This window comes from Rhopalosiphum maidis, chromosome 3 (genome assembly GCF_003676215.2).
Source record: "Rhopalosiphum maidis isolate BTI-1 chromosome 3, ASM367621v3, whole genome shotgun sequence".
NCBI lineage: Eukaryota > Metazoa > Arthropoda > Insecta > Hemiptera > Aphididae > Rhopalosiphum > Rhopalosiphum maidis.
In genome coordinates, this window is record NC_040879.1 from 38,253,250 (window position 1) to 38,280,523 (window position 27,274).

General features: G+C 30.2%; 1 protein-coding gene across 2 annotated transcripts in view; it reads right to left on the reverse strand.

Moving 5' to 3' along the window:
- LOC113556124 (carbonic anhydrase-related protein 10) overlaps window positions 1-27,274 on the reverse strand; it is a 203,089-nt gene that overhangs the window by 1,711 nt on the left and 174,104 nt on the right. For both annotated transcript variants that reach the window (XM_026960891.1, XM_026960890.1), the window contains exons 7-10: window positions 18,180-18,246; window positions 17,418-17,572; window positions 2,319-2,453; window positions 292-340 (exon numbers count right to left, since the gene is read on the reverse strand). In XM_026960891.1, the coding sequence (XP_026816692.1) occupies window positions 292-340; window positions 2,319-2,453; window positions 17,418-17,572; window positions 18,180-18,246 (406 nt within the window). The remainder of the gene's footprint in view (window positions 1-291; window positions 341-2,318; window positions 2,454-17,417; window positions 17,573-18,179; window positions 18,247-27,274) is intronic.

Genomic DNA, 27,274 nt, shown 5'->3' on the forward strand with positions numbered 1-27,274 from the left:
TAGAGGAGGGTTTGATAAATTATGTACACGTGACCTTATTTATATATATATATATGTGAATATCGCCGGCCGGATGGTCGGAAGTGCATGCGGGCGGCGTCGGTAATGCGCGTTGTAGGTATAATATACTTATACATATTATTATATAATTGCAGTAGACTGGTATAATAGTAGTACGAATAAACGTATAATATTATAATAAAAAGGACTCGCGCACTATATTCGTCCGCCGGGCCGTTAAACGAATAAATAAATCGTGACAAACGGATAACCGGCAATTAATACACTTACCCTTGTAGTATACGTCTTTGTGCATGCTTGGGCAGTATTTCTCATCGTCCTGTAATGTAAAAATAAAAATAATAATAAATGAGTGAATGAAAAAAAAAAAAACAAAATAATAAAACATGAGCGCAGTCCATTAACGTCATAGCAAACCGCAGACGAAATGGTTTTTATTCGGTCGGCGACGACGCAGTCGACGTCAGAATACTATATTACATAGTACCATCCTACCTGTCGGGGAAATGTCTTACAATAATTCTAACGGTATATAAATAAAAACGACTCTCCGAGTAGGGGTCGATGAACTGGAAAAACAGCGTAAAGGTGATATAGGTAATAATACATTAATATAAATTACAGTGAGACCTCTAAATTCCGGACAATCTCGGTCGTCGAAAATGTGCCTGACATCCAGTGGGTTTACTTCACAAAAACTGTGTAACTTCCCCTCTCTTTCCCCAAAATAAACCGCTTTTTGGTCGCGTCCGTTATTTAGAGGCTTTCGTTAGGGATGGTTTTACCGTGTATGTATATGCGAATGGAGAAGCGACTGAGTTGCAATAAACGAAAGATATCAATTGTCATATTTTTATCAGGCGATCGCTGTCAAATTCGTAGAGTGTATTATAATATTTATGGTCACGATGACGTGAACGACCTTATTAATAACAAAAAAAAATCTCTGTCTGAGCAATTACGCGGGGAAAAATAAGAATAAAAATGGGAAACATTATACGGTGCACTAACAAATTGTTCGACGTAAATTGTAGGCTAAGTGTTCGCCGGAAAATAAATTATATAATACGAAATAATATTATAACGTTGCTCGCTAAAATCCTTACTCCGAAGATTATACGCTTTAATAATATATTAATAATATAACGTATACACGCGCACGATCGTCGTAATATCGAAAAACAGATCGGACTAAAATGTGCATCGTGCGGAAAATTACAGAGAAAAACTCGGCGAGCGTAATGTGTAGTAGTAGTAATAATAATAATAATAATAATATCGTGCGATGGTAATTATATATTTAAGGAATGTGCCATCGTATTATACGATATACACGGCGTTGGAAATTGACTACGAAAGTTTGCGTGCGCCTTATATATTGTGTGTGGTTTGAATAACCCAAACATGTGGAACACAATCAAAATGCTGTCTTCAGTCGACACAGAGATCGCTGTCGTGGAAATATTTTTTACTCGGTTTAAAATTGTTGCATTCGTGTTTATAATTTGTGGTGTATCGATTAAGGTCCATTTGAGTCCAGCACTCGAACAATTGTAAAACAAAATATTACACGAAAGGAGGACAACTAAAAACTAATCCTTATCAACATTTCATGTTGGATCCAAACAAAACAAAATACACATTTGAAATGTATATAAAATAAAATACGTTCTTAAGTCATAGCGTTTTAAAACAGCTATCTAATCTATTAGATCTATTCACAAAAAAAAAAAAAAAAAAATACTCTAAATTGTTTTAAATTATTTTAACAAACAAAATTAATTTAATAATTTATTTGTATACATTTTAACAAGGGCGTGGCCAGGGGGGGGGCGTTCAGGGTTCAGACCCCCCCTCTTGAATATTTTTCTTTGAAATAATATATACTCTAATCCTACCCCCCCCCCCAGAAAAAAAAGGCTACGGACTTGCATTTTAATTAAGCATTTTAGTTTGTTTGGATCCAAAACGATCCAATTGATAAAATTTATAAAATTTGATAAGGCGTATGACGTAGGCACCAATCGAGCGTATTCGAGTAGGATCCCGATATCATAGTGTTATAATATAATTAGAAACGCGGGGTACGGTACAAAATAGTTTTTATAGAAAACGGATAGGCGCTTCTCGTCTTCCGCGTCACACCTCTAATTCGAGCACTGCTCGCCGCAGTGCTTCCATCACCACTCGCCTGCCCGTCCGCGTGTGCGTATTCAGTATATCAGTAAAACGTTATCATATACAAATGGTACGAATAATATATTATGACGTATATATATATATATATATATATATACCTTTCTAAGGTTGAAATCGATATTGGTGCGCACCAGTCGATTGTGCAGCGGTTGAGGCGGTCGGAAATTGTTGCCCAGCGGCGCCATGCCTTGGTTCTTCTTGCTGCCCTGCATCAGGCTCCGCAGACTGTACAACTGCAACACATACGCGCATTACACGCAATATTAATATCATAATATAGTAACGATATAGAATTCGTTTAGTTCGCAATCGGTTTTCCGCACACGGCCCCGAGGCCATGTTATTATCGCTTGTGTGTGTGTGTATGTGTGCAGAACGACCCCATGTAAGTCCTTTTTGATCTACTTTTGAACCGTTATCACGACCGGTGGCGTAGCTAGGAATTTTAGTTGGGGAGGGACAACATTTCAAAATTGTTCATAATAATCATGGATTATATTAAGTCAAATACACAAGTATATAGGTAGTAATTAGTAATTAATTTCAGTAAATGTAAATAATAAAATAAATGATACAATATAGAACTTAATACTATAAAACTTATTATACAACTTCAATATACAGTTTTTTAAATTACCAAATTCTGTTTAAAAGTTAATTTTCAAAAGGGGGTTGGATGGACAAGCACCCCCTTTGCCCCCCTCTAACTACACCACTGATCACGACCGTTCGTGTATTATTTCATTCTTAGATATTTAGTATTACGCGAGTGTATATAGTCGTAGTCTATTTAATTTTTTGCGCGACTAGTCTTTTGCCTTTTGCGTGTATAGCGCAACTTGTTATTTACGTTATTATCATAATGTATCACTTTATATGCGCTATGTCATATTCACTGAAATAAAATATTATTATATAAATATTATTAGCAGCGGCAAAGTTGGAAATAATAACGAGTTAAAAAAGTTTAATTTAAGAAGGTAGTTTTATATATTATTATTATGTCACATAACGAGTTACCAATTTTTTTTTTTTTAGTTTCATCTAACCCGACGAATAAAGTTTTTCCGTGACAATATGCAGCAACTGATCAATTAAATAGTTTATCGTAGTAGTCGCGTCGAGACATTTTTTTCCACAACACGAATCCAATAGGTTCAAAATACATTTTTCTTTGTAAAACTTATTGTTTTTATATATGATTTATAACACTCATTTCGTATGACGTGTTGTAAATACTAGACTGTCTAAATATTTATAAATACGGTGTATAAAGTGTCCATAGAAATATGGAATGCTATTATAATCTTATCCAAAGTAATTCATTTAAACGACAACACTACCATATACAACCTAAATTCGACGTCGGTGCGGTGTTTTCTTAAATAATTAACTAATTCAAATAGTTAACCAAAATAATGAACGATTTCTGTTGGTAGTTTTCAATCACTGTTTGGTCTGACTTTCTGTCAATTAGTCTAACGGTATTATACGTATTATTTCTATAAAATATTATTGTTTTGATGTGTTTATTTAAATTTGTTGAATTTCCCAATCTTGCACACTGTACTTCCCATACGCACGGTATACATGTTGTAATAATTTAAACAGGTATAAATCATTCGGTTTTCGTTTGTTATGACGTTATCTCACGACCTGTGTTTGCTCCTCCTCGGCGACACGTGACTGCCACAGCAGTATAATTTTACCGAATAAGGAACTGAAAAATGTGTAGGTCGGCACCGCCAACGGCACGTCATGTCGAACTTATTATACATCAAATGTAAAACGTAAAGCATAAAATCATACTGCAAATAACATCCAATTTCGAGATAATAAGTTTAGGCGTTCCTAGTCGAATGATTTATTACGTATAACAAAAAGCAAGTTCAAATTGATTGAGTGAGTCCCTCGAGTGGTATCAAAACACGGTCCGTTTAGTCCGTTTGAAATATCTGATAAACGACCTTCATCTATATATTAACCGATTTTCCTACGAAAGTTTATCTATACAATCAAACATTACGAGAAACTTTTCAATTAAATTTCTGAAATTGATGTGTATATATTTCAAAAGATCGATGTTTGATAGTTATAAGATAGCCATAGAGTGTATGCTAGGGTGTACCTGGGTAGTACATACGTACATAATAAATATATATATATATATAAATGGTATTATGTTTGTGTTACAGTAAAAGACGTTCTACATGAAAATAACGTCATTTAAAAGTAAATATCGAAATAATAACTCAGACAACTAGAAACTATCGTTCTTCGTTATTTAATATTAACGTTAACGTCCATACAAAATATAAAAAAATGTTGTTATTTTAATATTTATACATCAGTTCGTGGGTAGATAAGTACTTATTTTACATTTTAAACCTTATTCTATGAACCATGTGCATCCCACAAACGTTTAATATTTTTTAATCGCAGCTAAATTGTGAAAATTTGTGTTAATGGCGCTGGTAATTACGTGTTATTAAAATTTTAGTATTAGTTCGTATCAATGGGGCGGGTTATCATTTAATAAATTCAATTGATTTGTATTCACTTTGTTTTGTCTTATTATCATCTATCTAGCTATAGCCGATTACGATCGGTCATAGCTTCATTGTTTAATTATAGTTTTATACACACGAAACTTTTGTAAATTATACACTGCCACATCATCACTTTTCGAGTAAACAAGGTGACGTACGTTATGTATGTGTTATATTATCAAGACAATGACATTATATCCAATAACATATTATTATAATGGTAATACTATAATTGTTTTTAAAATATTAAATATTATTATATAATTGTTGTTTGTAATTTAATCATAAAATAATTCTTATTTATAAACATACAATTTGTGTTTCTAACTCTACGTGTATATATATATATATATATATATATATATATATTTCGTATAGGATGTCATTATGTTGTATGAATAGAACGTTTAATAACACCCGAGTGGTTGAACCCGAGTAATACGTATTTTTGATTATTTATGAACTCTCTTAAGTTTTATTAGTACGATAAATATGTTTTTATATTATACCTACCAGCTGTCACACACGAACCGCACCTTCGATATATTATATTGTACGATAGTCAGCACGATTGAATTCACATCGTTTCAAACATAATAATAATAATAATATGTATTCAAATATTGTGTTGTAACCGTTTTCGTTTTAAACTATAAATTACATGAAAACGGTATGGTATGGTATTGTATAAAACAGTTTTACATTTTTGATATAAAATTTTATCCAGCTGTTTTAAAACTTTTGTATGACTGATATAGTGAGTGTAGTGAGTGGTTTTTTTTTTTTATTTGATAAGAAATAGTCAATTTTTGGGATTAATTTATCAACGACAGCGGTAACAAATAAGAAAATAATATGATACATTATTTGTGATTTAAGATCGTTAATAAAGGTAGAGTATTGCTCGGTGAGTTTTAGACATTAATTTGTGTTTGTGTTTGGACTATGAGTTGATAAATTTAGATTTTATCAATGAGGAGTTATTTTGCTTAAAAGCTTGAAATTAAATTTATAATATAAATAAATCATTAAGATTTTAGGCAGCTTGTTGAATATTTGAAGCAGATAATTTGTTTTAGGTATTGATTGTTAATTACATTTATCGTGTTTTGTTCTTACAAACTTTGTGTATAAACTTTTTGTGATCTTTTGTAGTCATCTTTTATAATTAACCAGTAGTTTACCTTCTAGTAAAGCAAATTTTAGTCTTTTGAGCAGTTTGTGATACTCATTACATCGAATACAGCGGGGACCAAGGTAACAATATTCACGAGCATGCACGTCGGACTGACATTTTATGGATTAGTGGTTATTTTTTTTTTTGTGTGTAGCTTTAACTTAAATCGTTGTTTAGCATAATTTTTTAGATACAACATTTCTGAATTTTTTGGTTTATGTTCAATGTAATTTTGACGTTAATCTTAGGTAGAATGGTAGAGAGATATTTTATGCACAATTGGTTACATTTGAAATAGGTAGGCACCAAGCGGTGTTTGACAAGATAATAATTGAACAAGACTATAGAGTAATAATTCCATAGAATATGCAAAACGGCCTTAATGTTATTTAAAAATAAAGTGAGCTGTGCTTTTTTTTTCAAACGTTGATATTGCCAAAACGTTAAATACAATTTATGAGTACTTATAAACAAAAATTAAAATGAAGCACTAGTAACTTCATATTTAGTGGTTGTTGTAAGGGAGGAGTGACTAATTAATTTTGAATTTTTATTTAAAAATACTTAGGAATTTCCAAATAATCAACGAAGCACGGTTAACTTAATTTATGGAACAATGGAGGCGAGCTTACAAATTTTAAACTCCTACTCGTAAACATTAAATAGGTACTTAAAAATTAAACTAAACATTTTGGCACGGTAAAAAACTGTAAAATGACAAAACAGCCTGCAGGTTTAAAAAGAGTAATCAGCTAAATAGGCTTAAATATATAAGTGAACACGACTTTAAACTTCGAAATTACAAATTCCAAAAAAAAATTAAACAAAAAAAAAAATGTTTTCAAATTTGTTATTGAGAAAAAAAAAATATTATTGATTTGGGTGGCTAATTCCATGCACATTATCGTGATATAGGTATGGTCTTGGTCTACGATGAGTGAAACCGTTATGATTTTACATAGCTGCGTACGTGTGTGCTAAGAGTATGTCGTAAAACACCACAGACTTAAAATTAATTAAACCCAATCGTTTGCGTACGAATCGTTAAAATAACACAACAACGTTTCTCGGACAACTTCAATAGCAGAGTTTACAAATACCACGCGATAATGTTAAAATTTTAATAAGAGGACGGAGTATTATAATATTTAACTTGCGTGTTTCGTGTTATCTATTCATGCATAATAACCGTAGTACGTGTGCGGTCTAAAAATATGTTTTAATGTCTCGCAAAAGCTTGTGGATATACAGCTGAATGGCAATAATACAGCTTTTCGTATCCTAATCGTTATGCAAAAAGTTACTATTTTGAAATATAAAAACGACGACTACAATAATTCATACTAGCAATTTATGTCCGTATCATCGTTACAATAACAATAGGTACACATAATATACACAATAATTGAAAAAATTAATGTTTTAGAAATACCATTTGATGTTACGATTTAGAATTCACGGATAAATAATATAGATGTAAAGAACTCCGTCATTTGGAAGTTGCCATGACGTGGTGTGTAAAATAATATGAATATTAGGTACATAGTGTATTAAATAAGTACACTGGTAGTCGGTATAGTTGGATAGCTGTATAACGAACACAAAAAGGATTCACACTATTCAATGTCGTGTCCTACTTATACTACACTCGTAGTTCTTCAAACAAAATATCACTTAAGGATTCTCTGTCGTCCATTATAAACTATTTTGTTCAGTCGTATAATTTAATATATTTATAAATTTGAAAAGAAATCGGTGCAAAGATCACTTGTATGCAAAATGTAATTAAATAATTTTTAATTGGTATTTTTTTTTTTAGTTAATAATTAAGGTAATACATTTCATATTAAATATAGTACTTGGTGACAACAAGATTAAGTCAGGGTGATGTAGCCTGTATTATTTTACTTAACATATGAAAAAGTATTGAGAGAAGCAGCAATATATAAGTAAAGTATCAGGCTAGATGAGAAAAAATTGTAGTTTTAACATATTATGCAGATGACATGTTTTTTCTGTGGCAAATAAAAATCACCTGGATCGGAAACTTGGACGTTATGGAAAGCGAACAAGAATTAAGTATTTGAAAATAAATAAGAAATAGAATAGGAGATAAAATTGAAGTCAAATATGTTTGATAGTTTGTTTTTTAAAATCGACGTCACGGCAAAGAAGAAGTAATATAAATAATAAAAAAATAATTAACGTTTATCTTTTTTTTTTCTAATTGTTGAATAAATAATATTTAATCGAGACAATAAAGATAATTAAATTGTACATACATTATAGATAGCTGTGGTTAAATTGTTATGAAAATACATTAATTTGAAAATAGTTTAATTTAAAAGTTACCAAAGTAGGTTTTCCATTGCAAAAAAATTATTTTAAAATATACTTTTTTCTTGTGACTTGAAATTTTTACTAAAAAAAATATAAATATGAATTAATCGAAATATCGATTTTTATATTTATTATATTGGTAAAACAAAGCGATAAAGAATGAAAGGGTAAACATTTGAGTGATTTACTATACTATCATAAAAAACTTTACGGTAACTTTATTTTTATTTTCTATTTAAAAATTTTAAACGTTATTAAATAACGAATTTGGATAAAAAAAAAGTGATAATATACAATTAATAAAATAATGAAAATTAAAATGGTACATTTTATTACGATATTTGGGACTTATAAATACAAGCAACGGCAATCATGTAATTTAAATTATGCGCAACAAATCGTAATCAATTAAACGTTACTTATAACCGTGTAATAATATGGCAGATTGCTTAACACACAACGTATTAGAGATTTGTATTAAAAACTTTTTTAACGGAGAAATTTTAATTTTGGTTGATAAATTCCTTAGTAATCGTTAAAACTTAAAATAATGACGTTTTCTGGACATATATAGCTTGTACAGTATTATATATATATATATGTTTGTATACACTATATACAAACATTAGTCGAGCTTTATTTTCGTCCCTAAAATCCATTTGACTGTAATAAAATGCATATGAGAGTTTTAATAACATGGTTTAAGCAGAGAAATCGTTTGACTTCTATTAGTTGTTCACAGAATTCCCTACGCATATAGAAGAATACACACACACACACACACATTATGTATGTATAGTGTTAACAAGTTTTTCGATTACAAACATATTTTTTAAATGAAAGTTTTTTTTCTGCTCTTTTATTTTGTTTATACATTTGAACAAATACTGTTTTTATTATTTTTGTTAGTGAAACTTGTTAATTAGCTTTAACTTTCAAATGTATAAACTAGCAATCTATACATCGTAATTAATTATAACATTTTATTACTTATATGAATTAATTAAAAGTCGCGGTTTTAATGACGTATAACTAGCATGCAGTTACTACTTTTCGAAAATAATATTATGTTGTGCATAATTATTAATTTGACTATAAATAGGTAGGTGCATTCGAAAATAAATGGTTTGTAATCTTGAAATCAACTTAAAAATCTGTTTAGTAGTTGGATATACTCAACTATTTCCTGTCCTTACCGCTAAATATAATTAAAACAATTTGTCCTGAATCAAAAGGCAACACAGTCACCGATAAAATCGTATTGCATTCATTTATCCTTACGTAATTATTACTACGTGTACAATTTGCTTAGTTTTTTTTTTTACAAATTATTTTAATTCGATGTGCTTACATATGAAAGTCATATTATAAATACCTATTTATCAATTTTTTTTTAGTGTCTAGGCGATATAGAACATATGATGATCTGTCCAAGATCAAGATTTAAGGTGCTAATTATACCGGCCCTTAGTAAAAATATTTTTTTTAATTTGCATTTACTATACAAACTCTTTACATTTTTAAATCAAGATGAGATACGAGTTCATACACAATAATTAGAAACTAGTAAGCGATTTGTTTATGAATATATATGTATGTCTAATCATTTTTTATTTAAAAGATGCAGGTTATTAAGTGACGCTAAAAATAATAAAATCCAATAAAAAAACTTTAAAATTTACTTTAACACTTCGCTTACATAATGCATAGGTAAATATTATTATAAAAAAATATTTATTTATAATCATTATTAATTATCTCAACTAAAAATGTGTTTATATTGAATATAATTATATACGTTTTGTTAAAAATGAAATTGTCAATATTAATATCCACGAGAAAGCATAAAATATGTTAATTAATATTAGCCGGGTTCTTTTTCCACATTGATCGGTTTTACATTTATTAATTTTAGTTCAAAGTAATCTAAACATATGCAATTTATCGAGTTTTGTCTCGAATACATTAAAAGCATATCGGTGTATGAATCGTCTCTTAATTCGATTATATTCATATAACGATCAAATATTTAGTGCTAATCCGTCCAACATTAATATTGACTTCAATATTAGCGGAACGGGTTATGCGACCAAAATAAAATATAGTACTTAATGTACAGGTACCGAAAGTGTTCCGACCGACTTAAAAATAGAATTCGATATCTCGAACGACATTTTTTTTTCACGTTTCAGCTGTAGCGAAGTGCCATCGTCATTGTCGCGTAACTCAGATACCTATATATACCGGCCGTATTCATATTCAGTCGATTTCGTCGTGACTGTGACAGTGTTTGCGTGTGAATGTGTGCGTATACGAGTGTTTATTTCCCCGAGGTGCGATCATTTGTTTTTTGTTTTGTATTTTTTTTTTTCACCAAATATATTATATGAGAACCATCACCAACCTACGCGGTGGTGGCTGCTGTATATACGAGATCATGACAAACGATCGTTGTCGTCTACGGAAATCGTGACTTACACCGACTTGGATTATTAGTTAGTTATATCCCGTCACCGGTGGGAATTGTAGCCCCTCAGAAGTTTACTTTATATACATTATAGCATCACCAAGTCTCCCGAAACCACATTTAAAATATATGGTTGGGTTATACCCCCCCTTCTAACACATTTGATCACCCAATTCCTAAGTATACGGCGGCGTTATACGAAATGAATCATCATATACTTTACACGTGGATTCTTAGGTCATCTGATCTTACTCTACGTGACTACTTCTTTTTGGGGAACTTTTAAAAATACTGTGTGCGTACCACTGCGTTATCACAAACCACACACAGGATCTAAAAAACTAGCGAAGTCAACGGATGTGCATGGAATTAATTTGAGTTTCGAATAGATCGTGTATACGTTTGAGTCACGTGATCAAGGGAAGTTATGTACACGATAGACATAATTAAATAAATTTGAGTTATCAGTATGATCAATATTTTACTATGTAATATATTTCACGTAAGAAAAAGTGGGTTTGTTATAATATGTAGCGGTGTCGCGATTATTCAGCGCGCACTAACCGTTTTTGAAGGAAGCGATGCGCACTAGTTGATGATATTATATCGTTGTATTTTGTGTTATGCAACAATTCAGTTTTCTGAAAAAATGTTTAATGTCTATTAACTTAGAAGTGTTCTACAGCTCAATATCCATGTATATTTTAATGAAAAGAATAACTCGTTCAATTTTATGTAAATAAAAAAACAATAATAGTTACGATTGCATTTTTTCGGGAGTGCACGTGTTGTGTTCAATAAAAGGTGTGGTTTTTAAAAGAAAGTATTGAGTATGATCACGTCATGTAAACTCTAATATATAACTAAATAAATGATTAAAATATTATTAATTACTCGTGCTTACTATGCATTTAAAAGTATATACTGATTTTTACTAACTTTATGTTGAAAAAGTTAATTTAAGTTAGAAAATATCTTCCTTTGACGATTTGTAGTCGGCTTTTCTTGATCGATTATCATCACTTGACTTGTGTCACATTAAACGACATTTAACATAAGGTTTTATTCATCAAATAGTCGTCCGCTTATATTCATGAAATAAATATGATTGGAAAATGTATTTATAGTATTGTCCTCAAATCTGTGCAATTAAAAAAATTAATCGGACTAAATTCTCTGTATATTCCAAATTAAAAACACAGGATAAATTTTGAATTAGTTATTATTATTTTGAGTTTTCATTTATTTTTACTCTGATATAATGTACATGAATATTGGGCAGTTTAGTCAAAACCGTTGTGTTGATGTGTACAAAAAAACACTAATAATGTAGTACCTAGTAAATAGATTGAATATTTAATTCGCAGTACTTATTTACTTAGACAATTTTTACAAGTAATAAAATCCTTATGTATTTATATTAATAATTTTATAACTTTTTAATCATATCATCGTCCCCGAGTAGGTACTAAACGAACCTTAGTACTTATACATTTATGTTGAATATTTTCAGAAACGATAGAAATTAATAATTTGAATTTAAATGTGTAGATATCGTTAAAAAACAGCGGTGTAGGCAGGGAAGGGTTGAAGGGGTTACAGTCCCCACCAACATATTAAGAACATTGAAAAATTATTTTGATATTTAATGGTCTATGAAATCGCTACAAAAATTGTAAATTGTATTTTACAAAAATTGATCAGTCCTCCCCGAAAAAAGTCCTGGCCACGCCACTGTTAAAAAATATGGGTTTCATTTGGAACACAGAAGCTTGCGTCATCTTGGAATGAATCTCAATTATTATAAAATATATGAAAGCATACACACATATTGTATGTAAGCGTTACAGGATATATCCTTTAAGATGTTCAACTTTAAAAAATAATTAATTATTTGAGGGAAATGTAGACAAACACGTCCCGCGGACCTCTTCGTTGTATAACACTAGCCATATAATAGTATTCCTGTTCGACCGCTGCAGATCAGACGGCCCGGTGCTATAAAATAAATGAAAACGAGCGGTTGCGATCGTAAATCACAATAATTTCTGCCGTAATAATAACGGAAGTCGTAGGATATAGAAATCTTAAGCGCAGATTATAATTATTATTACGATTTAACGTATATTACGAATTTTAAGATAAAAAGAAAAAGAAAAAAACGATAAGATAATAATGTGTAAGAATGATTTCTACTTTGTGTCTATAGTACACCGAGTTAGATTTATCTACGTACACACAATTACGTGTAGACACTCGGGTCGCCTCGACATCGCCGTCCGTATAAAATGTAATATTTTATATATTTCGCAGTAACACGTGGCAGCCGTATAAATAATAATATTATTATAATGCGATGTGAAATATGCGAAATGAACTTTGGACACGACTTCGCGTCCGGTCGGCGTCGGGTTTTTACGACCGCGGTCGCGATACACACCCACACACACACACACACAGTGTACGATATTATATACGCGTATAATAAAATGACACGATAATAACGTAATAATTTAATAATATCGCGCGGTATTAGCATATAATTACAATATATTTTATTAAAAATATGTTTATTGCGGCGAGAGATATCAACGAAATATTTGTTGACTGCTGTCGGACGGGACGCGACGATTTCCGCGATGCATTAAAAACACGGGTGGTTTTCGGCGGCGAACGGGGCCGCGATGGCGTGCTGGAAACGATTCGGTTTGCGTGGTTCCGGTCGGTGGCGTGGCGAAGTGTTTAAATAATTCGGGCAAATAATTTCTAGGAATACCCATCACCCACCCGGCACTTGTGTTCTCCGCCAATCCCATTCGCGCATACGTTTTAATAAATCGTTTACCCGCGTTTTGCATACACTTTCGATTTCTTTCGCGCGCGTGTTATACCATATTTCCTCCTCAAGACAATAATAGCTGCTGTATATATATATATACCAGAGATGGGCAACTGAAAGTTATTAGAGGGCCAATTTTTATGAAATTAAAATTTAGCGGGCCAGAGTATAGAGAGCAAAAAAAAACGTCATTTAAAATATGCATTTTAATTTAGCATAGACGTAGCATAGAGTATAGACGATTGACTTTGAAATTGTATGATGCAATTCGAAAATGTAGCGCGGGACAGATAAAAAAGGTTCGCAGGCCGCCAGTTGCCCACCCCTGATAGGTTAGGTTACTATACGACCGCTATTGCAGAAGGTCGATCGCAATAAAGCTATACGCAATTATTTGTATTTATCGATATGTTATGGATACCACGATCAAGACGCGTATACCCAGGGCCGGCGAGAACTTTGATGGGCCCCAAGGCTGATCAATTCCGGCCCCTTTTATTTATATATACTTATTTTATACCTAAACCGCCTCCCCTCCCAGAGGCCGGGCCCCGGAGCTCTGGCCTCTCCTGCCCCACCCTCTCGCCGGCCCTGCGTGTACCTTATACTTATACCTTGTATACCAGTGCTCCTCAAATGTTTTTGTCATAGCCCTCCTCCCTAAATTTAATGTGAATCTGTCAAGGCCGCCTCAATCAAAATCGCTAACTATTTTATGGCCTACCAGTATTAGGACAGGTATATATCATATATTTCACGGCCATATTGCCACGGTTCCCATTTTGATAAGCATTGTTGTACACATCTCGCAAACCATAAGAGGAATGATCGGGAAACGACGTCTTCAGGAGGTCTCCTTGCGACAGCGGTCACCACGCCACCGGTATATAACCAACGCGTACAACTCGCGCGGTAAAATATTTAAGTGTTACATTATAATAGTTGAAGTATTTTAACACTGTGTACGATAATAATAATATTGAAACGGCCGTAACAATATTATAATATATAATTGTGTAAAACCGCTCCGATAAACTATCGAATTCGAAAAAAACAAAATATTATGTCGTTTCACCGACGGTTATGTCGAGCAAAGCGTAATGCACGAATGATAATATTGTTCGTTGAAAATCCTGAGTGTTTATATCGACGTTAATGTATAGGAGATAATAGAGGGAGGTATTTGATATAAATGTAAAAAAAAAAAAAGTACCCAATATAAAAACATGATTTTTATAATATTTAAACGCCGAAACGGCGGTACGCGTTGCGTGCGATGTGACGGTAACTGTTTTGAAAGTTCAGTCGATTTGAAATCTGAATCGCACAATGAGTCAAATATATAGTCAATAATAGATAATTGAAAAATAAAAAAATATATCACCTCGAGTTTAGGTATGGGAAACGAAATTAACGTTTTGCTTATTCGTCTCTCGGTCACGCGGTTGAGGGGTTAGGTCAAGCAAACACTAAATGACATAGGCCCAGCGAAATAATAATATAGTGTCCCGCTTTGGAAATCGAGAAAAAAAGCAATTGTCCGTACGTGACGCGTGTCTGAATCGATATCCGTTGTCGCGCGGTGTCGATAAAAACAACATCACTTGAACCGCGTGGCAGCGCATTTGCCGGCCGGCCGGATGGTAATATAATATTATCATGCAAATCGTGCAAAGTGCTCTTAATTCGTTGCCACGCACACTTTGTACTCGTATTACTCGGTAAGTACTACTCTACAGACGGCCTTAAACTAACGCCGTCGTCGTCGTCTCTCGCTCAATTTATTACCATATCGGCTTTTCGGGTGTGAACCGCTTGTCCGGATCGTTGTTGACGTTTACCCGACTCCGGCGTGTTTTTTACAGCCTCGTAATCTGACCTGGTGCACGTCACGGCTCGGAGTGCGGCGAACCGCGCTAATCACTCCACTCACGTCGAGATGTCAATTTAATCAAACCGAGTATACTGCTTGTATACTTGAAATGGTCTTTTTCTTTGGAGAATACTGCATTTGATTTTACGATATTTTTCTTAAAAAATTAAAATTTCGTGCAGTTACGCGCGTGTGCAAAAATAAATAAATAAATACAATCTGAGATTTTCCCACCGAAATAAATTGACTTTATTGTTTATTCATTGTCAGATATTAAAATAAAGTTGGCGATCAGAAATTATCAAGTGCATTTTAAATAAAAGTTCAAAATATATCTATTCAGTGAAATATATCACAGTTATAATAAAGGAAAAAAATAATTAGTTAACATTAAAAGTAAATTATTTTGTTATTACCGTGAAAAAAGTAAAATGTCTAAAAGAATTACCTCCAGGACGTTTAATTAAAAAACTTCGTCAAATATATTCAAGCTTAAATTCCAATAGATGTTTGTATCATTATTTTAACTGATGTATTATTTTTCAAATTTATTGGAAAACAGGTTAATTTATTAATACAATGAATGCTGTAAGCCTGTAACTAATTAGATCACTAAATAAATTGAAAATGAATTAATTAGTTAAGTTAAAAATAGCTTGCTTAGTTAATTATTTACTTCACGCAATTTTTGACTAGCTAATGGTTAGGTTAGATTTTGTGAACGATTTATCATTTTGTTTTTCAATCTATTAGTATGAATAATATAATTTATACAATAAAAATGTATATGGGTGCATATTTTATGTCCAGTTTAATCCTTTTTTTTCATTCCTAGATTTACTCCTGGTTAGGTATAATAGGAATTAAAACTATTTGTCTTTATCTCCGGCTGTGACAAATATGTACATTTGGGAATTTTTATTTCTTTACATACATGATATATTATCTTTTATGCACACGCTAATTTTTAGTGACTGTTTTAAGAATGTACAACACATTTTCAGTACTATTCAGCGACTAATATCTAGCGATTAGTTCTAAGAGTAGGTATAACAAATTAATAACTATATTACGGAGAACTACATATGAAATTTTGGTGATTTGCAATGCACATCCTACCAGGATGAATCTTGAAAAATTATTCGGACTAGCTGGAGTACGAGGTAATTAGAACTATATTCTTGAGATTTTGTACTGCCCAGAGCGTAGAAGTTGAGCTGCTGAGTGTGGCGTATCAATACAACTAACTAGCAAAATAAACGACCCACTATTTCGTCTTACGCACAGTCGGTTAGTTTAATATAAATCACTTTAAGATTAAAAGCGCTGCACTTTATTATTGTCGTTCATATCCTTATTTTGGTCTATAACTATCATTGTAGTCGAGAGTTGTATGTATTGAAAATGTTAAAGTGCGATGAGATCGTGCACAAAAAACATTGTAATATCACATTAAATATATTTTGGAAATTCACGAGACAATCAGTGTGTAATAAAAACAGCAAATACTCGCTGTTAAAGAAACAGTCGAGTAAGTTATTAAAAACATATTTTTTATAATACAGTTGCTGGACTGTCATATCGTTCTAGAAAATATCGTATGTATAATGTTCAATAAAATATAGCTATACAATTTTCTTATAGAACTCCCGATGTTTATTATAACGATATTTACAAATTTATAATTATAAATATTATTAAGAAAAATATTTTTTAAATAAATAATTATTAAATATTTTTTTCCATGCCGATACAACAATATTAATAATATATTTGCTGCTAGGTATATTCAAGTATTTCCTAAAAGTTCTTCAACCCATATACGACTATAACACCACGTACGATACACTCTTAACGACATAAAAATCACGACTTAAATGAAACCATTGTCACGTGTGTCTTATGTTGTGTTAAACAGAACACACGTTGTATTATTATATGCATGTACTCACTTGTTGTTTAGTGATGTAGATTGGTTTGTTCAGTATTAACCAGGTAACGGTTTCGTGACACGCTGGAACCGTAGTGGAGCCGTCGTACGTCATGTAGTAATGAGTGGCAGGCAACAAATCGGCGACCGACAATCGCTTCACAGGAACTTCGTCGCCTAAACACAGATAAAATAATAATAATAATAATACTTATAAACCGTGTAATCGCGTTGGCACATCGATGGTGTGGTTGAACGCCGCAAAATGAACTTGACGATTTTCAAGTACACCCCATAAGGTCCGATTCCACAACGCGTGCATTAGAGTTATTACTTGTTATTTATTTATACGGTGGACTACAAGGTATTGCGTACAGACGCGTAAATTGTCTGATACGTCAATACGCGATGGGCGAATGAACGTGAATGTATAAAACATTGTACTTGGTATTCGATCCAGTTCGTAGAATTTAAAACGAACACACCGAGCATGATATTATAATATTACTCAGAGGTAGTATTTTCGGATGGGTTTGCATTATTTTTAATAATTACGTTATTTATATCGTCCGCTATACATTAACTAGGTATGTTTTATAAAAGGTACAAAATCGATTTCTATTGATATAAAACGTTTATTTTTTTTTTGAATATTCTTATTCCGATTGAATTTACGCATTAAATATGCAAGCGCGTGGTCGAATTTTTTTTTGAGAATATTAATCTAAAATCTAATATAACATTATTGATGACGACGACAGTGAATTTGATTTTTTTAGCTTACCACTATATTTGATCATGTCCAAATGATCAGTGAGTATTCGTAATTCTGGATTTGATAAATCTCCAAGCTGTAAAAAAAAAAAATAATAATAATGAAGCTAGTCAAATTAATGTAAATGTGCTTTTGATTCATAACAGTTATAAGTTATTAAAATAATTTTTTATATATATATATATTCTAACATCACTTAAAATAATTGTCCTTATACATTTCCTACATAAACCCTATGATATACCTACTAAGTGTAACATTATGTTGAAAATGTTTTATATATTCATGCGAAGAGAAAATATAATCGTTGAAGGATAAATAGAACGTAAATAAAGGCTCGAGGAATATATAAGATTGTGATTTCGACAATAGGAATTATAAAAAGACTGGTCCGTGGGTTTTCGATATGTATCAGGAAGAGGATAATGGTAATATTATTGTGGTATGATGTTTGTGATACGAAATAAAAAAAGATCGGTAAACATTATATGAGTTTATTGAAAGAGAAATTAAATTTGGAACCGAAATCCATTGGGATGAATGGCTTGGGCAAAAGACATTAAATAGATACGTAATGTATAACATCCAAAAGACTGTGAATCATTATCACGGATGTCTATTGTATCCGTTGAACGGTGCACACTACACACTACACAGCAAATTGAAAGTTTATGAGGGTCGTTGATGTTACGGAATGTAAAAAATAATTGCGTGGAATCTCCCTTGGTTTACCACCATAACGTTTAACTGAAAATGGAGAAATTAAAAAAAACCCCTAAGATACTTTTATTTATTATTTTTTTTTTTTTTTAAGAAAAGTTTTTATATTGTTATACAGTAGACACGAGTAAAAATAATAACTAAAACAGATAATGGTAAATTAACGAAAATATAACAATATATTAGGTAATTTAAGTGTAATGCAATAAATAATATATCATGTCAATCTAATTAAAAAGAGTGGTAAGCCACTTACGACTCGCGTTAACATTCCATAGGTAGCATACGACAAGAATACCCTTTAAAAAGCCTACACAGCTAGTATAATAATAATAATAATAATAGTATAGTACTACGTGCAATACCAAAAATATGTTTGAATTGCATGAAATAATGATTGTTTGTACTGTTAAAAGACTCGACCGACGTGATAATAATAATAATAATATATGCACACGCGTTAATAAATATTATGTTATTATTTTCGGACTTGTAGGAAAACTCGATATCAATACAAGATAATTGAACGTATTAAAGTGAGGTGCCTGCCTACATATGCCATTTTGTAAAAGGTCGTGGATAATGTTTTACGTTAACGTCACATAAACATTAAATTGACGACATACCACTTAAAAAGACCGAATACTCGGAGTTGAAGTTTATATATATATATCGAGTACCTATGACTATCATATATTGTATACAATATTATTATACTATTATAGATAATACATTATTATTGTTGGTAAATATGGATATTGATTTCGTGTCAATATTGTACAGACATTTGAGAGTTGTTGATTATAATAATATAATAATAGGTATATCGTATATACACTGTTTTTCCAATAGTAATATTGTCATAATAATGATCAATAAATTGTACGCTGCAGTAACGCGAACAGTGTGAGTATACCTAAATAATATTATTATTTTTCAACGACGTTCTTAAGAGTTTCATCCGAAGCTTTGGGCTTTACGCTGCGCTCGTTATTTTCAAGTGCGTTATTTTAACCTACGAACACGGTTTTCTGTCGCAAAACAAAATATGATACAAAACATACATTTACTTCACGTTATCATCAATGCACGGTTGGTTAAATTTATTGCTCTAGGTGCGTTCCAAAATAGCATTTATCCAATACGAGCACTATTTTCAATTAGACTGTTTTATTGTTTTGAAACGCGTGTTCAATTTACTACAGTACAGTAATACAAGTAGTTTTGACGCAAATCATTGTTTTAATAGTTTTAAACTACGCGTTTACGTACACATAACTAAATCAATAATACGCGGAAACGTTGATATTAAATCATAAACTATGATAATATTATAATGGGTCACGAGTGTTATGACTAATATAATACTAGACGTCCAGTATATTTGAAACGTTTTCTTATTGCGTTCATCGTAATCAATTAATTCCAATTGATTTGTACTATTATAAACCATTCATACAGATATCAATATTTTGGATTACGAAAATTTGACTCGTAACACGAATACGTTAACCAGTAAGCATAAATATTGTACAGTCACAAACTTGCAATTGAATCAAAACAAAAATGTCATATTCCATTGTACTATGTTTACGACAAGCAATATTTCTCTCTTGAAAGGATAAAGATGAAATAAAGATAATAATAACTTATGAATATATGTCAATTCATAGATAATATTGTAATTAAATACAGTCCGTACCAACATATTAGGATGGAATATCGTATAATTATGCCACGACGCAATAAAAACGTAACTCTAAACATTTGAACTAATGTTGTCTAATTGGGCAAAGATCGATTTATAATCTATATGATATTAAGGTATATCATACGATTTGTTCATGAAAAGTGATTTTTAATAAAGTTAATAGAATAATTAATATTTAATTAATTGATCTGATAAACTTTATAGAATTATTTTGAAATATAAAAGTGTATGCTCACTTGTATCTAGACATCTATTACATAAATACGATATATACGGTTGTATAATATATTTAAAATATTATAATAATAAATCGAGGATATAATGGTATGAATATAAACCAACTAAATTGTTATGCTTATAAACCATAAAAATGATTAAAATTTAGTATAATTAGTAATAAAAAATGAAAAATCACATAGTAGTATACGATTTTAAAACAAAAGTTTAATATTAAATTATACTTTATACGTACATTTAATTATATCATTTCTACTAAAAATGTGAGCTTTAAAACAAAAATTAAAATAAATTTAAATACTTCCTTCGATGGCCATTAGCAATGTTGGGAATCGATGACTAAAAACATATCTAGAAAAGATAAATGGAATTTATCTAGATAAACAAAAAGATAATTACTTTTTTTTACTTAAATATATATACATTTTTCATTTAGAATTATAATGATTTATATTTATGTGGTGTTATACTAATTATAATAACAATGTATTAGAATATAATAATATGCATTATGCATAAAATAATTCATATATTTTAATACCTATTACCATGAAAAATTAGTTTTTAATAAATCATGTAAAATATCTATATATTATAATATGCGCTCGCAGCTATAGCGACATGTAATAAACTAATTACCGAAGGTGAGCTATAAACTTCACCTTACATATTTAAAACACATACATAGTTAATAATACACAATTACAATCAACAATAATTATAATTAGTGTAAGTATGTATATGTTTTTCATCGAATGGTTTTACAAAAATATAATTTTGGTAAATTTTTTAAAATATATGGGGCAATATACAATCACTCAATTTTAATGATGGATCGTAGTGTACATTTGTTATATTTTGTTGTTGACAATAATAACAGTTATACAAATATATACAATTTTACAATTATATTGTAAACTTTTTTTTATTTCACTATTTTAGTAACATTGGTTTTGTTTGTAACATGGATTAGGTGCTCTTGTCTCATAGTTTGTGTTTTTAACATTATTATACAGCGATGATTTATTATTTACTTTTTTGTAGAAGTACTTTAATATTTAAATTATCTATGTAAGCCAATTTTTCATCTAAGCTAAACATTAGATGAATTATAACATAATAATGCTCTACATAATAAATATTAAATTTATACACATTATAGCTAGATAATTTTTAATACAGATAGTCCAGTTTTACTTATTATTATTTCGAAAATCAAACAAAATTTTTGTAATTTTTGAAATGTATAAAAAGACTTATTTTTTTTATTTATTCTTAGTATTTTTCTCAAAAATATCATTTTTAAATGGACGATATCATAAAATCTGTTTAACGTCATTTTACATAGGTATAAGATAATTTTTTAAACAGTAAACATATACATATTATTTCTAAGAATACAATGTCGTGTGATATTTGTACGATTTCAAATTTTGAACAATTGATAAAAAATATGTATGATATAATATCAAATATATATATATATATATTTTTTTTGGTTTACGATTTCACTTATCTGAATTCTGAATAGGTACTATTTTAACAGGTAATTCATTTAAAATTTAAATTTAAAAACACATTTTTTTAATACAAAAGCATATTGTATTGTTTATAATACGCTAGACATCTGCCTCATTAGGTATAACTTTTCTTATACTATGACCACAGTGCACTTATAACCAAACTCGAATACATCAAGAACTGAATATATGTTAAAATCTAAAAATAAATAAAATTAATCATATAATAACGACAAAGTAGTTATAAATGCGTTTACACATGTGCGAAACGCGTTCGTATGGCACATGGTTTACGATTTGACGAGCTATGAGCGTCGTTAAGTGATCGATTGCAAATTATTGAAAGTGTGATCAAGACCACAAACACAGGTGCAGCTAGGCGGTGAACACTGCGCAGTGATTTCAGAAGTTTTATTCGAAGAGTTATGAACGTCTGTTCTCTTAGAACGAATGGACGGTAGATAATATGTTTGCCAAAGGCGGCGGTTGAGGAATAACACAACTACAATCCTCTGAAAAGTTATTAATTTTTAAGTTTTTAACACAACATATCTTTCGAACTACAATCATATACGTATGTTTATGCTTTGTACTATAGCATCTCTCTTCCGTCTCCTATTTCAACCACTTCGAAGACTTTAAGTCGTCATGATATAGATGGCTTACACTCTTTAGTGTAACAAAATCTTACAGTCACCAAATTGTACATTACTAGTTGTTTTAAATGGTTACCAATTTTTAAAAAATAAATAAAAATAAAATTATATTATCTGAACTAATCTATTTATGAAATACATAATGTTACAGAAATGCTAAATGTCCGCGCTCCATATTTAAGTCAAAGAAAAAGATGTTTTAAAAATATTTACTGTACATTTTTATTTTTAAGATGTGTAATATACCACTATGTATTTTTAAAATTCATACTTAGTTCCAAATAATAGAAGAAATAAAAAAAACTTCGAAAAAAGTAAAAGGTATTAAATAGCCGTTAAAAATGAAAAATGAAAAAATATTTAGTAAAATTAATAAATTTATCACACCGAAATCGTAGGTACACACAATTGTATATTATAATATTAGTATTATGACTAGGGCTTTGAAGTCAACCTTAAAAAAATTAAAAAATGACATAAAAAAATTACAAATATTTACTTTAAATTAATAATAATATTTTATTATTTTACTATGAAATGCTATATGTATTTATCGAAGCTTACAAATTACTCAAAATATGACATAAAAATGACAAAAAATGTCCTTAAAAACTAAATAGAAAAAAATTACATATTATATAGTAGACGTAGACGAGCACTAACCGACGTTTTAATTTTCGGCATTTCGAAAATATTACGAAAAAATAATAAAATTTAGGTACAATAATATTCACTATAACACGAAAACGACGACTGTAATCGGTGAGATAGAATCGGGTGGGCACTAATCTTAGTCCGTGGTAATTTCAAAGTTATCGGCATAATAGTCGACAAGAAACAATAAGATGTAAACTAATGTGAAATCAGTAAAAATGACTAAAAATGTGGAAGAACGACTTAAAGAGTAATAAACACATGCAAAATGTAAAATAAAAATTAGTTGTTCAGATTCACATGCTAATGAAATGCGTCTGTGGCCAGTATAGTATTGTCTAAAAAGTTCCAAAAAAAAAAAAAAAATGCATCAAGTCCGAGCTTTTATAGTTATGACATAATTTATTTTGCACTGCAGTCAAAAGTCACGTTAAAACAATTTTATTAACAAACGTATCGTACGTTTCTATGCATTATTATAATTCTTTTGATAGTTTTTGCCGTTTACTTATCACAAAAGGACATACTAAGCCGTTTAATCATTTTTTTTTCGCGTTCACCCTATGGGAATATCAGAAAACACGCTGTTTAATACGTACTATGCGCAATCGAAATAAAAGCGTTTAATACAATATAATATTGTTTTTCGTATTATTTGTTTTTCCGTGTTTTTCGTCCGCAGCATATCGTTTTAATATATTATACGCGGTTCCCGAGTCTCGTCACTTTTGTCACGTATACGGACTCCGTGTAGTGTGTCTTGAATACGCAGCATATAAACGATGTCCATGTTTTGACAAATCACACGCTTTCGCATTAATTTTATCTCGAATAATCATAATAATTATACAATACACAAAACCGAAAAATGAATTTAATATATTATGAATTCAGCGAAGTCTGTACGGAGATTTTTCGTTTGTCATAATTATGAAATATATTTTCATCGTTATTATGGAGGCTCCTATATAATATAACGAGAGGGGTCACACTCGGAGAGATATCAACAAATACGTCATATATATATATATATATACACGATTTTGTAAGCATTTATCGTTTGTAAGTTAGTTTACATGTTCACATGTAAACAGCAATATGAGTTGGACCGCTCTGCTGTTTAATGGGTGTTGAGTGTACCTCCGTATTTAGTGATTCAGTGTAACGTATAATATTATGTTAAATATAAATTCAATGATACGAAAATCATATTGCATACGAAAAACGATTTTGAGCGAATACGATCTGTCTGCTTGTATTACTAAGGGCCGTTCTTACGATGTCCAGTTAGTGTCTGATAACGCTAACCGGCAGAATTTCTTATGTGTTAACCGATAGAATTCTGCCGGTTAGTCTTAACCGAAACTTGATCGGACATTGTAAGAACAGTCCTAAGTATATTTTAAGGTAAATTTTTATTAATAATTAAAGTTATTTGTTTTACTATTTACTTGATACGGAAGGACGAATTATTATTTTTTGTCTGGACATTTCGTTTGAAAATGTCATTGCGTTCGTTGAAGTATAATAAAATGTAATAACAGTTTCGAGAAGCTATAAATACAATATTTAAATTAAAATTTATATTTTTCGTTTAAATAAATATACAAATATTATTTTAATATTTTTAAATAGCACTCATGATAACTTAAAATATTAAATTTTTAAGTTTTTTTATAGAGTAAAAAATGTTTTATTCACATTTATAGAAAAAAAAAAAAAATTATATAATATAAAACAAAAAGAATCAATATATTTTATAATTTTACATCATCTGTTAAATTATAATATAAACATTTCGAGTGATTATGATTAGTGGTTATTCGCTTTGTTATACTATCAAAAACCCAAGATTTGGTTGAAAACTGGTTTTGCATAAAAATTCACTTTTTCCCTCATTTTTGGTGGCTATTTTAAAAAGGACTTTAAATTTTTTACTTTTGAGTTTTGACCATCCAAATTAACAACTAAATCTAATTAGCGACCTCCATAAAAGATGAAAATCAATGTATTATTTCCCAAAAAGGTTAAACATCATCATTGTAAAATCAAACGTTAAATATGTATAATATACAATATATAATATATGTACGTTCACTACTCTATTTAACAAGTTTATATTTCAAACGGTCAAACGGTAAATGTTTGTTGTTCATGTTGAGATTTTTTCAATTTAATTGCATGGACTATATAGTTTCATTTTACTTTCTTTTTTTTTTTATATAGAAGTATTTACAATTTATATACATCGATAATATTAAATAACAAAAATATCACATTTTTAAAAAAGAAAAATACCAAATTTTTAATGATAGAAATAATATTTTTATTTTCAGTTAAGGGTTATTATTTTTGCTAAGATTTATAAATTATTATAATTTAGTTGATCCTTATATTTATTTTTATTTATTATATAACTGTTAAGCTAGAGGGTTTAAAATAAAAAAAAAAAAATTAAAAAATTTAGTTGACCCGTATTAAAAAAAACGGTATACTATTTCGTTTCAAAATAATGTTTGGTTTTATAAAAACAATTTCTAATTGTTTAACTATCAATTAAAAGTTGTTGCAGATTTTGTCTGAAATGGGAATTGCAGGATTACTTAATTATGTACAAACGTAATCAGGATGTAAACGGTATTAATGGAATTAATTTAAAGTGAACAACCAGTCGTATCATTGTTTTTCAATTGATTTTTTTTTAATCATTTTACGTCTAACGTCTGAAGCCATAGAACAATATGACGACTTTAATTTAAATTTAAAACGTTTGTACTATTACAAGGGTGACAATGTCCAATGGAATTTTGAAATCTATTGTCGAATACATATTATTTATATGTCTAGCTAGACGTCTAGCTTATATTGTATTGTATTTTTTTTTTTTATTCAAAATATCGTGATCTCTTCATTTAAAGATATCAATCAAGAAAAATATAGTCACTGTCTGCGATGACCCCGACACGCTTGGAACAGATTGAGCGTCGTATGTGTATGGTGTATGGTTTAGTGTAGCTTAAACTATTAATAATATCATTATTTATAGAATGTCTACACCGCAATTTCGATTTTAAATACTTAAATCAACAGGTCGGTACATATGTACCAATTCAAATGGTGGGAAGACGAGTGGGGGTCCAAACAGTTCAAATTACTGATTACGACAGCGGAATGTGCAATTTCGTCTACGAAACCATAGATTGATTAAATATTCAGTTTTGATAGTTCGTATGGTTAAATTTTGATGTCATGGAATTAAATTTCGTGCATATGCCTATAATATTAATAATAATGCACATTTGTATGCATATACTGTACACATTTGGTAACAATTACAATCATTTGAATGTCGATAGTAAACTAGTAAATAATACTAACGTGGTGTTGGAACACCGGTTTTTATGATGATTTTTCCGTATTATCTTAATCTTATTATACATAACGCCGGACCACTGATTCTCTATAATAATAGTAAACTTTTTCGTCGAATTTCCAAAATTCAGTGTTCATATTTATTCGTATATAACCGACCTCTTACGATCCAACTCGACAGTTTATAGTTGTGCGTAAATGTTATTACCTACCTCAAATCGAGTACAAAAGAAA